Below are 18,236 nucleotides of genomic sequence, written 5' to 3'. Positions count from 1 at the left end.
ACACTTCACTCGAGTTTAAATATTTGAACCTTTCCGCGAATTTCGCCTGCCGCTTGGTCGTGACAGCCAATCAGGCTTTACTCCCTGTAGTCCAGAGTGAACCCCAACATACGCGAGCAGGCGAAAACATTCGCTTCTGGTGTGAACGCACGGTAGGGTGGGATCTCAAAGAGGCGTCACCGTCCGACCAGTGTTGCCAGATTGGGCAAGCTCTCCCGCCCAACCTGGAAACGCTGGTTGAAGCGCGGAGTAGCCAGTGTTTGGGTGTTTAAGATGGCCCAATCTGGCAACACTGCGTCCAACACCGAGCGCTCACCCTGTCGCCGCCGCCTCTCAGTCCTCATACAGCCGCATTCCGAGCTCAAGCCAGTCGCTACACCGAGAAGCTCGACCTCTAGCTCCACCAACACCACCACCACCACCACTACTCCTACTCTTATCTCACCTCCACCATGGCCAACTACATCCACGTCCCCGAGGAGGCCCCCGCGGTGCCCAAGATAGACGTCACCCTGGACGAGAGCGACTACCGCTCCGGAGCCCTGCGGCTGATCCAGGAGCTGCGGCCGAACTGGAAGCCGTCGGAGGTCCAGATAAAGGTTCGGCTCACCACTGTTACTGTCAGTAATCTGCGGGGTTTTAACGCGTACGTCACCGCTGGTGATAGCTGCGTTAATGCTGCGCAATAGGAGCGCATCTGCGCATCCCTGGGCCGAATAGTGTCTGCGTCAACGGGGGGTCTGGGGTGTGAGGCCGCCTGGAACCGGCAGGCTGTCCGGTACTAGGGGACTCGGTTTATGAGTGGATTTGTGTTAATGACGTACTCAGCGGGAGACCTAAGTACGGGGATCTGGTCTTAAGACGGACATGGATCGTGTAGTCCGGGAATCTGGTCATAAGACGGGCCCGGATCGTCATAAGTCCGGGGATCTGGTCATAAGACGGACCCGGGTCCTCTCAAGTCCGGGGATCTGGTCTCTAGACGAAGCCTGATCGTCTTAAGTCTGGGGATCTGGTCTTCAGACGGACCCGGATCGTGTCGCACCCAGCGCAGATATAGACCTGAGTTGCATCCGTGTGTGCAAAACCAAAAATACAATAACGGTATAAATATCAACATCGGGGTGTGTATGTATGATCGATACGACGTGAGCACGTCATCTGTGACGATTGACGTTTATTCATCGTTCATGAGAACATGCACGTCGATTGATACTGTTATAACCGTACGTTTCTAGAAATGTATCTGAAGGGGAGGGGCTTAAATGTGTGTGTGTGTGTGTGTGTGTGTGTGTGTGTGTGTGTGTGTGTGTGTGTGTGTGTGTGTTAATTGAGACCACAGTTAACTTTGGGGCAGAACTCGCTCCGAGCCTGTCCTGAGGTCCCGCCGTCTGTGAGGAAGCCTTCCAGGATGTTCCTCTGTTTGCATAATGGCGTTTGAATAAAGGGATAAGCAGCAGGGCTTGGCAGCGGGACTTGTTCTCAACAGATACAACCAGGCATATTTTCAATCTTGAATAATTCAAACTGCGGGTAGGATGTGGAGTTGGGTCCTTGGGGTGTACGTGTCCTGTCATTAGAAGCCAATTGTGGCGTCAATTACCATCGGGAAACCGCCCGTCAAACGCCGTGTCACTCAGGCCGTCAACACCAGAGCATTCCTCGCCGCTCAGATCGTCCCACTCCACACAACAACGTCCTCTCTGAGGGTGGCTGCTTCTCCTTCTGCCAGAGGCCGTTATGTAACAACACAACAATGGACGCCCTCTGGGCTGGCCACAGACCTCGAGAGGGAGGGGGAGGGAGCGAGAGAAAGAGCGGGAGGGAGGGAAAGGGGAGCCTTGTTCAAACGCTGGTCCGGTATGCTAACCGAGCCGAATTCTCCTCTCCTCCCTCTCCTCTCCTCTCTGCAGTTCTTCACCGACGGCATCACCAACAAGCTGATGGGCTGCTACGTGGGCGGGGTCATGAAGGACGTGGTGCTGGTGCGTATCTACGGCAACAAGACGGAGCTGCTGGTTGACCGGGAGAACGAGGTGAAGAGCTTCCGAGTGCTACAGGCCAACCGCTGCGCGCCGCGCCTCTACTGCACCTTCAACAACGGCCTGTGCTACGAGTTCCTGCAGGGCACCGCCCTCGAGCCAGAACACATCCGCACGCAGCCCGCCTTCAGGTAGCGAGTCCCTCCGCCGCCGGCCGAGGTCATGTGATGTCTGTCTGGGGGGGGGGGGGGGGGGGGGTGGGTGGGTCGAGGGGTGGGGGCGGGGTCGCTGGTGTTTGTAGATGCGTCGTACACACACGCAGGCTCACACGCCACCGTGCACTCAAACACACGCAGGTGGATGTTTCCCCATGAAACAGGACGGCCAGTCCCAGATAGGAAACACACAAGGACAGGAACACTGGATGGTTCTCTCTATAGGGAAGGTGGGGTCCTCTATAAAAGGAAGGGGGGGGGGGGGGTCCTCTTTAAAGGGAATGTGGGGTCCTCTCTAAAGGGAAGCCGCTGTTCCCTTTCTTGGCATCACATGAATGTGTTTCAGCGTTTGGCTTCAGTAGTTGTCAAACCGCATGTCTTTGCTGGTATCGCACCGTGGGCAGTATTTAGACGTGTTGCCCAATATCTAGATATGTTGCCGTCTCCCGCTGTCCTAAGGGCCGTGGTGGTCATTCCACGTCGGCAGCCATCAGTCGCACTGCGTGGATATCGAGGAGCTCTAGCAGAATGAGGATTCACTCGCGTGGTCTTTATCAGGCCTAGCGCCTCAACGGAAGCTCGTGTGATTAGACGCCAGCTAACGTTTACTGCCCCAACATGCTGTCCCTCCCTCCACATACCTTGGTAGGCCCAGCTGACTCTGACTGGAGATTATTCATTAACCTCCTGACTCACGGATCACCCTGGGTGGATGGGTGCTGTGTTCAATGACGCGGGTCATGTCTTACATTATCTCATCATAACTGACCTATTTTATTGTATCGCAATTAAGTGTTTCTTCCATTGCGTCACCACAACATGTCTTGTCATAGCTAACCCTATATATTACATCGTATAACAATAGCTAATCATATCTCTGACAAAATACCCCTTACATATCTCTAACATTGTGTCACCATAATTTATCTCTTACATCACCATAGCTCATCAAATCTTCTACGTTACGTCTCCATAAGTATCTCATAACTGACCAGATCTCTTTAAGTATGTCACCATAACATAATATATCGTACCATAACCAATAACTTATGTCTCTAAACCATGTCCTTTGAATTGTATCCCCATAATCTAGTTATTGCATTATATCACCAAAATTAACCCATACCTCTTACAATGTACACATAACTAATCGTATCCCTTGCATTGTACACATAACTAACCCATACCTCTTCCATTGTAAACCATGTCTCTTACATTGTGTCCCCATCACTAATAGCTTGTGTCTAAACCAGGTCTCTCACATTGGGTGACTATAACTACCGGTATCTCCCCCTGTTTTCCAGGCTTATTGCCAGACAGCTGGCCAAGTACCACGCCATCCACGCCCACAACGGCTGGCAGCCGCAGTCTGACCTGTGGCTGAAGCTGGGCAGCTACTTCTCCCTGGTGCCCTCCCACTTCCAGGACCCCGAGAAGAACCGGAGGTCAGGTCCTTGTTTCTGTCAATCGCCGCTTAAAGGTGCAACGTGTAGAAGTAGTGACTCTGCTTAATCTTTAAGCAGTGAGTCACTACTTCTACACGTTGCCCTGTTAAGCCTTAAAGCGACTGCGTGTAGAAGTTGTGACTCTCTTAAAGGGCTGTGTAGAAGGTTTTTTGACTATTCGATCATCCAAAAAAGTATATAATGCTTTAGTAAATGTCGGTCCTGACTGGTCCGTAGCCCAACTTACTAAACATTTGAATTTATCTATTCATAAAACCAAATATTCTTTGTTGAAGGTCCTTCAAGCTTTTCATGATTCAGAAATGAATTCGATCTATGGAAGCAAATCCCTGTCAGAATGTTTTGAATTTTAAAAGCCACTGAATTGGCTTTTTGAATCGATACCCTTTTGAATTGTTACAATTTAAATATTACACTTTAGAATATAATAATATTGTACGACAACTTAATTTATTAGTTTGGGTTGAACCTCTATTGAAATTAAAATATGGGACTTCCAGTAGTGCCACAGTTCAAAAAACACGACTGTGCGTAAATATCTATTTATATCTCTATCTATATCTATTTATATCTCTGTCACACACATACTCCTCTAACAAGCCGGTAGTCTTGGCTGTAAATGACTTCTGTTTGGACTCTGCTCTGTGACACCATGGTGACATCGTCACACACAACGTCACCATTAATCACGTGTTCCCTGGGACACGTGTGTGCTTGACGAGGCGGCCATTGACCTGAAGTGCCTCTGAAGTGCGTATGTTAGATACTCGTGTATCTAACATGCATATGCCACAGGAATCGGAGGAATCCCATTCACCGAAGTTGTGTTTTCTTCTCGGCCGACTTCCATTTGTACCTTCTCTGAAAAGAGATTTAAGATTTAACGTTCGGCTCAAAAGAGGCAAATTGTTTGTGTTATCATAGCAGACAGCCAAAGCCAGCTGCTCAGAGCAAACAGAAGCCTGGCGCGCTGGCTCAGTCATATTGTCAACAGAACTAGGAAGAGATTGGGTGCTTTTGAAAGGGCTCCTGGGCTAGCATGCAACTTCAGTAGAACGTAGTGAAGAACATTTAAAAGAGAAGACCCCTGCCTCCGGGGTGGGGGGGCTTTTAAAGGGGACCCTGGGTCTTTGGGTCAGAGGTCCTCTTTTGTTTGTCCATTATGTGTGCTGTTTCCAAAGAGCCAAGTCCTTCTACTCAAGAAGGCGAAATAGCCCCGGTTCAGCTTTTACCGCTGTGCACAGCAAGCACTTAATATTATTGATTCAGTTAAGTCGACTTGGAACCCTGAGCTCCTATCAGGTCTATCAGACCTCCTCAAATGGAGGGAAACAAAAGGACCGCTTTGGTGTATTGGCGAGCAGTCCTGATTCAATCTCTTTGAGAGACTAGTCTGGCTTTAGCCAGACCAAGCTAAGTCGTCGATTGCACGTTGGTCTTGGGAAGCTGCTGACATTTTCTTCAGCACAAGAGGTGTGATCAACGGGCCTAGTTCAAATGACTCTGTATGCGATTGGCTGCTTGCCGTCGCTTTCCTGTCCATTCCATTGTGTTAAACCAGCCAATAGCGCGCAAAGGGGAAAAGCCAGCTTGGTGATTGGCTCCCGCAAAAACGTATCGGAAGCAGAAAGAAATGTATTGCTCTTCTCCAGACCCTTGTGCAGGGTGATCTCAAAACGCCGGCAGAATGGGCGGGGCTACCCATTGTAGGACTAGACCACATAAGACTGATGTTTCTGTCTCAGAGGAGAAGGCTCAGTAAACTCAGGGATTGTGTCGCTGGGGCTAATCGGTTCACTATCAGCCAAGTCTTGATGTTCTCTGCCTAGAAGCACTGTTTCTATCACCTTCTTTTATTTTTTTATATCTTCTGTTAAGTGAAACCACTTGCTGCTCAGCTGTCTCTTGTTATTTAGTCATACAACCCCTTCTAGACTAGGGGTTCTTCCACTAGTTTTACTGACCTACCCCTCCAAGTTCCCCTTTAATAAGCTCAAAAGGGAAAAGATTGAAATGAATCTAACTTTTGTATTGGCATGTTATTTGGTGTAAACATGAACATTAAATGGTGCAAAAACGTACGTTTATGAAGCTTGCGCTTCACTTATGGTGTTAACCATTCATCAGGAAGTTTTACGGACCATGTATGTTCATATATAGATTAAATGTATGGGATTGAGGTGGATTTATTACCATTTTAACCATAGAACTACAAATTCCTGAGCCCCCATGCAGTCCTTCAAAGTACCCCTAGGGGTTCGTGTACAGTGTACCCCGCTTGAGCAACACTGGGATCTTGCGCAACCGAGAGCTGGTCAGCTTATGTAACACAGTTATTGGCTTCCCCCCCTGCTCTCTGACAGTTAAACTGATGTGGAGGTGGAATGTGCAGGAAGGTGTTATTAGTCAGGGTCAACATGGCCTCACTCACATTTGGGGGAAACCTTTGAGGAAAAGAACCCTTCGACTTTAATGCGCCTTCTCAGTTCTAAGGAGGTATTTTATAGGGATATGGAGTTGGTAGGGGTTAGGCTAAACGTCTGTGCAGTCACACTAGGTTTACTAGCACAAAGCACTAACAAGCTGGGTGAGAAGCCACTTCTCAGTTCTAAGGAGGTATTTTAAATGGATATGTAGTTAGTCAGGGTTAAGCAAAAACTGAGCAGTAACTTTAGTTGAACTAGCGCAAAGCATTGACAATCTAGCGAGGCGTGGGTGCAGACTGATTTGTGGCTCTGAGGGCTGGCCCCTTTCGACCAACCTCAGGAAAAAGAAGAAGGAAGAGAAAACGGGAGACCTACTTTGCTGCGAGCAATGTGCAAGTAGGTCGAGCACGGAACGACCGGCTCGATGTCTCTCTGGGAGCCCGGCAGGGTGTTTGTGTCTCAGCAGGGGGGGGAGGTCTCTCGCTCGTCCGATCCCTTCAGCCCATAGTCGATGCACGTCCTTGAGTTAACTCGACAGACCGTTTTAGTATTTTTTGGCCATCTTCCAAATCCTTCTTCAGACCTTATCTGAATCGACTGTGAGCTCCTGAGAATACAAGGCTCTGCTGAACAACCCTCATTTCAACAATATTAACCCCTTCTCTCCTGTTTCCTCCTCTTCCTCCCCTCTCTCTCCCCCCCCCCCCCCCCAGGCTCAGCGTGGAAGTGCCCAGTTCCAAGCAGCTTCGCCATGAGCTGGTGTGGCTTCAGCAGAGCCTGTCGGTGCTGGGCTCCCCGGTGGTGCTGTGCCACAACGACCTTCTCTGTAAAAACATCATTTACCAACAGGAGCCAGGTGAGTATACGCCGAAAGGGGTACAGGATTTCCCCCGGGCTAGCCCAGGGGCTTAGGTGATGTGTGACGCGTGTGTTGTACCAGTCGTGTTAGGAGCGGCCATTAGACGCAGGTAGGCTATTGAATGTGTAGCGCATCGCGGCCCCATTCCCCAGTCACGCAAACGGCATTCGGCGGGAGAAGTTAGAACGCTCAGAACAGGCGGAGAGGGGTCACGTGATCTGACATGGAACACAGCCAAATCGTAGGCGCCTAAAAACCGGTCCCGACGCCACGCGAGGCCATCTTGATTTGACATGATTTTTTTTTAAGATGTTATTGTAACGCTGTACAAGCAAGATCCGTCCCACCCCACCGGGCGCCGCCCCCTTATCGGTGGCCCGCTCGAAGCCCGCTCTGCCGTTCTAAATCTGCCCCCGCTGCCGTTACGTGACTCGCGGTATGGCCCGCCTACAGCCGAGCGACAGCACCCCAGCAGCCACCGCTGTAATGGGAGCCGTTCCCCGTTAGCCTCTCAGCAGAAGCACATGTTTTCTGGTTGACTTGTTGACTGGTTGTGTTGATTGTGTGAATGCTGCGGGCCCCGCCCGGTCCGCTGGAGCCAGGACTTGTTGATGTGTGTAGCTCTGGGGGGGGGGGGGGGTTGACGGGGTTGGGGTGGGGGGGGGGCATCTCACCGCTGCGTGTGTCTAGCCCTTGTCTCCTAGGGTTCAGAGGTCGGCCTGGCCTGGCCTTGGCCTGGCCCCGCCCCCTGCGGGAGGAGAGGGGCCGGGGGCGGCGGCGGCGGCGGCGGCGACGGAGGAAACGCACGCCACTGCTGCTTCCCGCCGGTCGCACCCCCCCAGCCCCTCCCAACCTCTCGCTCGGCGCCTCCGCGCGGGACGAGTTTGTTTGCGGCGTGACCGTGGCTGGTGACCGTGGCGACCGTGGTTCCGTTGCGACAGCGAAGTGAAAGCCTGACGGGTCACATGTTTAGTCTTTATTCTGGTCGCCACAGACAAAGGCATCTTGACTTAAACTTTCCCTCTGGGATGATTTTTAAGCGTTGCATTATTTTGCTTTTTTGCATTTTAACCGGTGTACTTTTGCATCACTTTAACGGTGTGCAGTGATGAGCAAACAGGGACCTTTCACATTGTAGACCTCTCGTTTTACAGGAAGATAAGTCACTATTGCTATCTTTTTACATTTTCGCCATTCCTCTCCCAAGAAGCTAAAAGTTGTCGTCAATAAAAAGCCACTTTTTCCATGTGAACAGACTGAATTAAAGTACCCAATAAACCCAATAAATCAAATTTATTTCCAATTTGAAATAAATGTATACTCTGAAGATGGGATTTTCGCGATTCTGTGTCTCTCCAATGACGCCCCCCCCCATGCGACACCTGAATACCGACTCCGCCCCGCGCCTGATCCTCTGGCCGTCACAGCAGACCACCACGCTATCACATAGCAGATATACTAAGCCTTAGCTTCCTTCCGGTCGGCCCACCAAACACCAGGGAGCTAGTCTACCAGAAGCAGAAGCAGCTCACACTGGGCTGCCCCCTCCAAGGCCGCTGCAAACACCATCCGTCGGTCGCGGAGATAGTGGCGTTAAAACAACAATGGTGCACATTTTCACATGACTAAAAGCCACAGTTGAGCCTGCCAACAGGAAGCCTCTGGGATCTCTTGATTTGCATGGAAGTGGGCGGTGGGCGAGGTCAACCAGTGGACCAATGAGAGGGGAGCATTGAAGGGGTGTGTTGTCAGAGAAGGGGAAGTGTGTCTGCCGTCTGAGTGAATGTAAACAGAGCCGTCTACGGCTAGCATTTCTCGTTGGTTTTAGGACACATTGCGGGCAGCAACTGGATCAAACCGAATGAGTGTGTTGATAGAGAGAGAGAGAGAGAGAGAGTGAGTGTGTGTGTGAGAGAGAGAGGATGTGTGACAGATATGTCTGCCCCAACCTTTTCGTCTGCTGCACAGGGGGCAATAGCCACCGTCCGGAGGTGTTGAGTTGTGTCCCGCTAGGACCTACACGCCAGCTGGTAACACACCTCAACGTCTTCTACCGTAGACAACAGCTCTGAACGACTGTACACACCAAGGCTAGGCCAAATTCACCCCAAGCCTACAGCCATGAGACAGATAGACGACAACAGAGTTATCCAAAGCACTGATAAATGTTGTAGCGTGGCAACTTTATTCCAGTGGCCCAAGGTTGTGAATGACTGGATGAAGTTTGGCGAGAGTAAAGATTTGAATTTTGAGGTCCATCTTCTTCTTCTTCTTCTTCTTCTTCATCTTCATCTTCTCCGGTCGTTGGGACTGATTTCCTTCATCTCATCTCCCCTGCTCATGTCACCAGACTTAGTGGGCTGCAAAGCGTACTTGGACAGCAATACCCTGAGGTTTAAGCTAACACTGCTATCAGTAAAGGCCCAGCGCTAGCTTATCTTTGTGTACTCTTGGGCTTTATAAGCAGCCCAAGAGTACACATTGTCTATAGGTTTGCTTTAAGCGTTGCTATTTAAATGCTTTAAAGAGGAACAACTGTTATTTTGAAAGGATCACGTCGTCAGACATATTGACGTATTGCTGTTCAATTACTCACTGCTGTGGATCCCTTTAGTTTGTTACCACATTCATTCTCCTCTTCCCTTGTTCCTCCTGTCCAACACTGGCCTCCTCTGCATGATCTAGCACCTCCCCCTCCTCACCAAAACCACACTAACATCAAACCCACACTAACATCAATCCTGCCCACATTGCACAAAGCGTCCTTGAGTTTGAAAGGCGCTATATCAATTTAATTTATTATTAATTCCACACTAACTTCAACCCAACAAGACCATCCTTGAACATTAGCCCCTCACTAACGTTCTAGAACATTAATCCCACACTAACATCCTGGAACATCAACCCCAAACTAACGTTCTAGAACACCAATCCCAGACTAATATCCTGGAAACGAACTCACCTACTAACATCGTAGAACACCAAACACTACTCTCTTTCTATAACATCAATCCCACACTAACTTTCTATAACATCAATACCCCACCACTAACATTCTACCGTCATAAATAGCTAGTTATCATTTACTGGCTATTTAGTAATAGCTAGTTATCTACTGTGTACTTCAACCTGTGTTTTCTCCCTCTTCTGAATCACCTGGTCTTACCTGGTCTGGTTGTATTCCCTCATCTGAACATAAAGTAGAGCTGTTACCTTACCTAAGCTAAAGAAGCCATGTTTCAATGCTGATACACCACCCCCACATGCATGTCTGTAGCGGGCCACCAGGGAGCGTCCCTGCACACCCAGACACCCCCCCCTCCTCTCCGCTCACCTGCCGTCGCCCACATGAGTCCACCCCTGGTGGTCTGGACGCTGTGCTCCTCCGCCCAGTACAACCTGCTTGCATCCTTTTTTTTTTTTTTTTTTTGTAATCTCCCCTCAAAATACAAACTCTTACTCATCGCATTGAAGCACCTAAACAGACATTCAGACAAAAGCCAATGTAAGATTAAAAAAAGAAAGATTCTGACTAATCAGCAGAGCAACCCAAAAAAAAAAAAGGCATTAAAAACAGCATCTTTCTGACCTGCCGTCTCTTCCTCCCTCTAAACAAGCTGTGTTATCTTTTCAGACAGCGTAAAGTTCATTGACTACGAGTATGCCGGGTACAATTACCAAGCGTACGACATTGGAAACCACTTCAACGAGTTTGCCGGTAGGTGCTGAGTGGGCTTTACTTCTACACGCTTCAGGCCTATGGGGTGTGCAAAGGGTCAAAGCAAGCCAATAAGAGTTCAACATGCTAACACATTTCAATATGCTAATACATTTCAACATGCTAACATTCAACACGCTAATATATTACGACATGCTAATATCATTCAACATGCTTATATATTTCAAAATGTAAAAATATTTAAACATGCTTATATATTTCAACATGTTAACATCATTCCACATGCTAATATATTACAACATGCTAATGTCATTCAACATGCTAACCTATTTCAACTCGCCAAAATATTTCAACACTAAAATACATTTCAACATGCTTACCTATTTGAACATGCTAACACATTTCAACACGCAAATGCACATTTGAGAATAAAATGGTGGAAAGAATATATGACCCTTCAATGTCTGACTGCATTCCAACAACCACCGTAGAGGTTGAACAAGCAAGTCAATAAGCTTTTAACATTCTAACGTAGTTCCACACGCTAGCATATGAACACGCTAACATCATTCAACACCCTGATGCACATTTGAGAATAAAAGGGTGTAAACAATATATGACCCTTCAATGCAACTGCATTCCAAGTTCCAACGTAGTGGTTGACCCATTCAGACAAGTAGGTCAACCACTCGTTGACCTACTCGCGCACTTCCGTCCACATCTTATGACAGAACTAATGCCGTGTCCTGGGCCGGGGTGCGTTTTATTTGCGTCCGCTGCAGGCCTGAATGAGGTGGACTATAGCCACTACCCGGACAAGAGCCTACAGCAGGAGTGGCTGCGGGCCTACCTGGAGGCCTACAAGGAGCACAAAGGCCAGGGCGGCCCGGTGACCGACAGAGAGGTGGAGGTGCTCTACGTCCAGGTCAACCGCTTCACCCTGGTGAGAGGCCCGGAGGCCCAACCTCAAAGTCTAACCCTGACATGGGCCATTGGTTAACGATCCTAGCCCGACATGGTCCATTGGTTAACGATCCTAGCCCGACATGGTCCATTGGTTAACGATCCTAGCCCGACATGGTCCATTGGTTAACGATCCTAGCCCGACATGGTCCATTGGTTAACGATCCTAGCCCGACATGGTCCATTGGTTAAGGTGTTTTAGATCTAGGAGAGACTTTTTTATCAACTATCTAACCCCAGGGTGGTCCATTAGTTAAGGTGTATTCGATTTAGGAGAGACTTTGATATCAACTATCTTACCCCGACATGGTCTATTGGTTAACGATCTTAACGCGACAAGGTCCATTGGTTAAGGTGTTTTAGATCTAGGAGTGCGTCTTATAGCGGCCATCTAGATCTCCTGGCGGCCAGTATAAGCTGAGCAGCTGGACTTAGCATTCAAGTTATTCACGCTACTGGTTAGACGACTGAAACGCGTTTGAGCTGTTCTGAGGGGGGGGAGTGGCGTCACCTGACCTGTTTATTGTCAGTTTCCTGAGTAACTGCGGCCGGGGGGGGTCGGAGGGCATGTTGTCGGTAGTAACCAGGAGAAGCTCAGGTTGTTGACCCAACAAACAAAGCGTGCTGGGTCCTCCCTGATCCACTGCCAGACCACAGGGCCCCGTGGGGCCTACTGTAGTCTCGTCACCACAGAGCAGTGTCTGATGGCCTGGCCACGCCCCCTGGCCACACCCCTTTTTACAGGCTCCAGGGAGGGGGGGGGGGGGGCAGGGGGACCTAGACCCGTTTAACAACACAGTTTGCTCATAAATGCAGAGTTTTTTGAACAGTCCCCTAGAGATATGTACTTTAGGCACTAATATGGCGTTGTTGTATATGGGGAATTGGTTAACCTAGTGATTGTTAGTGCTTGGCACTTGGTTCTATTGACATCCTTAGTGTACCGACAGCGATATATCGTTGTTTCTTTTATTCTGAAAATTTTACTTATTTTAGGTCGCTTTGGATAAATGCGTCTGCTAAAGGCCCTAAATGTAGGGCTATGCTCTGCTGGGTTTCATGTGTTCATCAGTGCTGAGGAACTGCAGAGCAATCTGATCCCAGAGTGAAACCGATTGTAACTCTTCCCAGTACAGGCTGAAGCCAGGTGTTTCTGGGTGTTTGTCCGTGTTTTGTCCACTGGGAAAGAGTCCTAATTGTGTTTACTGTGTGATGTGATTGTTTTCATTGCCCGAGGCTTTTTCGATAACCTGTTTTTCATTGCTGAGCCAACTGCATGTGAGCATTATGGTCTGTTGTGAAGATGTTGACGGCAACCTGGCGATTCTCCCTGTTTTTTTCCCCCATACACCCTCCTCTCCCTCTCTCTCTCTCTCTGTATACCTCTCTGTCTGTCTGTCTGTCTCTCTCTCCCCTCTCTCTCTCTGCAGGCATCTCACTATTTCTGGGGTCTGTGGGCTCTCATTCAGGCCAGTTTTTCAACCATCGACTTCGACTTTTTGGGGTAAGTGTGTACATGTGTGTTTGTGGTACACGTTGTGTAATGCTGTGCATGTGTTTGTTTGGCGTAGTTGTTGTGTTTGTGTGTTTGGGGTAGGTGTTGTCTTTGTGTGTCTGGGGTATGTGCGCGTACGTGTTGTGGTTTGGGTAGCTGTTGTGTTTGTGTTTGTGGGGTATGTGTTGTGTATGTGTGTGTACACGTGTGTTTGGGGTACGTGTTGTACATGTGTTATGTTTGTGTGTTTGTAGTACGTGTTGTCTTTGTGTGTAAGGAGGATCATGCTTCAAAGACCCCTCAGGTGAGAGTCCTCATTTGTGAGTGCATCTGTATGTCTGACCCCAGCTCTCCTGTACTACCGTCTCTCAGGTACGCCGTGCTGCGCTTCGACCAGTACTACAAGATGAAACCAGAAGCCATGGCCCTCCAGTTCCCAGAATAGAAACCTACCGCTGGACTCCGCCCCCTCATCCGACATTACTCCTCCTTCTACTCCTCCTCCTCCTCCACCCTCTGTCCATCTCTGGCTCTGGTTCGCATCGTGGCTCCAGTCTGCCCCCTAGTGGTGGTTAGATAGAAAGGCGGTCAGCGCGGCTGTAGAGCTGTAGGCTCCCCTCAGCCGCGGCCAAGGGTTCCTGTCTGCGAGGACCGGTCTGACTGGAACCCAGTGTGACGGGGGTCTCCACCGCGCTACGTCCACACCCGGCTCAGTCTGTCTCGCCCATGATCCGCTCATGATCCGCCCCCCCCCCCCCCCGACTTACCGACTGATGACCAAACAAGTTACCATGGAGACCGTCGCACTTCACTTCGTTTGTCTGTGAAGTGGAGCCCCGCCCCAAAACAGAACGCCACAGGGATGGGGGTGGGGGGGTGGGGTGGGGGGGGGAAGCGCACTTCCATGCCACTTCCTGTCCCTCGACGTTGAAGGGAAAGAAAAAAAATAACATGAAAGATGTAAAAGCACTTGCTCTCTCTCTCTCTCTCTCTCGTTCCCCCTCGCTGCCCTCTCCTCCCGCTCTTGAGATGCAATACTTTTTCCTAAGTCGTAGTTTGGTGGCGGTTCCGATGAGGAAACCGGGATTTCGACACCAAAGTTCTCCCCCCCCCCCCCCCCCCCCAAAAAAAAGCAGGTGTTTGTTTACTCCCCCGATCCCTTCTCGACGAATCAGAACAGACCCCCCGACTCGTGTCCGCGCTGACACTGGTTGTGGGGGTGGTGCCGCGTGCGGGAGGGAGGGGGGTGGGGGTTGTCATGGAAACCTATCGGGAGCACTGAAACCGTAGCGTGTCATTGGCGTGTGGGGGGTTTCCTGTCTCACCATCATTCCCCCCCCTCCCCCACCCAAGACACAAGAAATGTCAGGCCTCCCCTGACGACGCTCACACCTCCATCTTGTTTGTCAGATAGCTGCGTCTTCTCCTTTGTGTTATCGTTTTTTTATAATCGTTGACCTACAAGGTCACCGCACTGGGCGACGAGAAGGTCACAGCGTGAACCCCAAAACAGAAGAGAACAGAGCAAGGCATCCTGGGAACCCGGGAGGTAACGTGCATCTAAAGATTCTTCCGGAAGCTCCAGCCCAAGATGGCCGACTTCTTCAACTTCCAGTACAAGATACATCATATTTAAGTATTTGAAGACCAGCTGAATTGTGATACTTTAGTTTTTTTTATATTCTCTTTGCTGCTCATCCTGTAGAAACATGTTCCCAATAACATTAAGTCAAATCCAGTGAAGAAATCAAAAGAAAATGCAACTTTCAGCATAACATGTGCATCATAGTGTGACTCACTTCAGCTTTGAGTTGTGTTTGACTGAGTTAAGCCGCAGCTCTGCTATTATGGGATGGTCACGTTTAGCAATATTAGGGAAGTTTTCACCAAAGTGCTGATACCTTTCATTTTTGCTTGTACATAATGCACATTGTATTTTTCACTCCTAAGAAAGAAATCCTTTCTTTGGTTTTTATTTTGTTAGTGTTTTTTTTATAAAAGAGTAGGCACGGTGGATAGGGGGGTGAATGACCTGAACGCACATTTATTGTGGTGAAAGTAAGAGAAATTAATGAATAGAGGTAGCTCCACTTTGAAAGTCTTGAATGTTGTTCCAGTCCAAATATGAGTAAAAACATTTGATTTGAATCCCCACGGACCCCCGGTAGGTGGGTGGTTCCCTGGTCTTTGAAAGCAGGGGTACGTATGTGTCTTGGGCTGCCAATTCTGGGCTCTCAACACTGGAAAATGTAGAAATGGCCAGAAACATGAGACCTCTGTCCCACCTTGCTCAATATCTGTTTCTATGGTTCTGGGAGGTTTGTTTCAGGGCGAGGTCAAGTCAATGTAAACTAGGGGTGGGAATAATAATCGATTCTTCGATGCATCGCGATTCTCTCTAGAACGATTCCGCCTCGATGCAGATAAATTAATAATCGGAATTAAAAATATATATATATATTTGTTCGCCTGCTGCAACATTCTGTTCGCCAGAGAGGGATCATTTTAGTAATTTTAAAATTATTTAATTTATCTTCTGTGTATTGGCCAATCTGATTTGTCTTGACACGATTTCGATTCAGCCTACGCATGCACGCAAACTCACAGCCAGACACGAGAACTCCTTCTAATTCAAGAGCATCTTTTTCTTTAATGACATAGAAAAGAAAGATTCGAAAGAAAATAAAACTGAAACCTATTTTTTACATAGCGTACTTCCATATTGTGTTGTAATGCAAGCTGCATTGATTATTGCATTGTTCATAGAAAGTCATATTTGTGACAAAAGCCTTTTCTCTAATAAAATATTAGATAAGTTAATTCATCTGTTGATGTCTTTAATGATCATCACAAAAGTAGGAAGTGATTAGCAAACTCTTGAGTAGCAAACTCAGATGTATATATATATTTTTGAAAATCACGCATGGAAATGCGTGATTTTCATGCGTGATGCGGAAAAATTTGTTGCATCAAGATGCATCGATAATCGTTTTAGAATTGAATCGTTGACCTCATAATCGGAATCTAATCGAATCGTGAGGTGCCAAGAGATTCCCACCCCTAATGTAAAAGGTGTTTTGGGAGATTGTTCTTTTGTGTTAATGATAAGACCTTTTCAAGGAGGTCCTACTTTACTGAAACAGAGTGTATGTCTTCATATTTTAACTAGCCTATGTTTCCATGGCCCTTGATTTTTTGTCTAAATACAAAACCACTGTAAATGTCTCCACGCTCCGAATGTGTGTATTTAACATTGTATAGTAATGTGATCTCTTCCCTGGCTACTGTAACATATGTACAGTAAGAACGACATGTAATACCTTGCTTGTGTCCAATGTGAATGAATGTACATAGAAGATGCCTATTATGCCTATGTTTTTCTTAAATGTATTAAAGTGAATAGTTACATGCGGTTTGACTGTGAAATACAATTGTATCATTTCAATACTGTAGACATACTTAAAAAGAATAAAGTCTATTTACTCTTACGGGTCAGTTGTATTATTTAAATTGAATGCATTGCTTTCTGGTTGCATTGGTAAACTATAAATGTTAAAGTCGAGACCAGCCAATAGATGGCGCCACAAACCACAGAAGGGCAAGGTTCCAACAATATCTGCAGCACAAACGTGTTTCTACTTATTTTCGTTTTTTAAGATAAACATACACTTTCCTGCCAACGTTGTAAACGTGTAGTTTATTTGTATTGTTTATTTAATTGCATAATCAAAAGGCCGATGCTTGTATGTTTTATGCCAAAGGCCAGAGGTAATTAGGGATCCGATGAAACTGCCAGGCCTATATGTTAATTTGTCTTTTTATATATTGCTATCTTCCAAACCTTGAAAGGGGAGTCAATGGAAAGGTCTTCACCATTTAAATAAAGGCCAATACTTATTTTTTTTAATAGTAGGCTAAGGCTTACGTTGGTTCTGGCCCAATTGTTTCCAGGCCCTCATCTTCTAAACATCAGCCCTGATTGGATATTAGACGCATGGTTTCATAACCCGCAGACGGATGTTTTCAAAGGTTTTCCAGACCATTTGTCTCCTTAAAGAAGTTTTCAAGCGAGAGGGAGAAAGATGTGTTTGCATTCTCCTCAGGAACCCCCCCCCCCCTGCATCTTGGCTGCCGAATACGGGCACTGAGCATCGTCTTATTCGTTCAGACAATTACAACAGTATTATCTTACTGGCGGACTGTAATTCAATTAGCCCCCCTCCTCCATCTCCCCTCCCTGCGGCCTCATCCCTGATAATATACACAATAATTACCGGAATCCAATATCTCCCGCTGCGTGATTCCAATTGTTTTATTCCCGCATTAAAAGGTCATAGAAGCCCCTTCAACAGCTGGGAGTTTGCCAGTAACGTTACTCCATGGAGGATGAGAAAAATAAAACACGCCGACAGGATTTAACGGTGAAATCCGGGTCTCGGATTCAATAAGAAGTGCCTCATGTTATAACTTATTTAACTTAACAACACATAATCAATATCTTATTGATAACTTAAAAATGTCCATTTTTATTTTACCAAGGCAACCCGAGCGGCCGCACATGCCCAGGTCGTTTTACCAATTAGGGCCCGGCTACGCTTAAATGTTCACCTGTGGCTGTTTGGTTCAGTTCAGTACATCCGCTTGGTTTCCCAACGTCTCCAACATACGGTAATACGGTAACGCTTTTCGAAGTAGAACGGACTACTATATCTGGACCTGCTGTGAGTAGAACATTGTTTTTTTCTAGAACTGTTGATATATGTAAAATAATGACATTCCTGAAAGTAATGTCGGACTCGGCGCAGGTACAACCACACGGGAGTCCGGTTTTGAACGTATAGGCCTACTGCAGTTCTCTCCCCCTACGCCGCACGACCTCGAACTGCCTTTTTATCCACAACACCACATAACTCACAACCAAATAAGGTCTTATCCCAGCGCCCTAAACATCTTGGTGGTGCCCCATTTCCCCGAAATCCACCTTCACCTATAGCACAGTACAGTCATAACTGCACCTTTTATGCAATAAAAGTAAAAAATCTATTTGTCAAAATGTAATGAACAGGTTTCTCAGGTTAAAGTATTTTGTGTTGGAAGATTGAGGATCACTTCAACTATAGATATTTTTTAAATTATCTTAAAATTAAGAAC

The 18,236-nt window shown here is 47.5% G+C and overlaps 1 protein-coding gene across 1 annotated transcript; it reads left to right on the top strand.

Moving 5' to 3' along the window:
- Positions 1–313: 313 nt before the first annotated feature.
- On the top strand, positions 314–16,573 carry etnk1 (ethanolamine kinase 1). The gene is made up of 8 exons (XM_030341239.1): positions 314–599; positions 1,914–2,173; positions 3,502–3,642; positions 6,803–6,945; positions 10,583–10,666; positions 11,410–11,570; positions 13,021–13,094; positions 13,458–16,573. The coding sequence occupies exons 1-8, from the start codon at positions 453–455 to the stop codon at positions 13,528–13,530; spliced, it is 1,083 nt and encodes a 360-aa protein (XP_030197099.1). The 5' UTR covers positions 314–452; the 3' UTR covers positions 13,531–16,573.
- The last annotated feature ends 1,663 nt before the right edge of the window (positions 16,574–18,236 follow it).

The sequence above is a fragment of the Gadus morhua genome, chromosome 19 (assembly GCF_902167405.1).
Source record: "Gadus morhua chromosome 19, gadMor3.0, whole genome shotgun sequence".
Lineage (NCBI taxonomy): Eukaryota > Metazoa > Chordata > Actinopteri > Gadiformes > Gadidae > Gadus > Gadus morhua.
The sequence above is the reverse complement of the archived record's forward strand: the minus strand, read 5'-3'. Positions and strand labels throughout refer to the sequence as shown.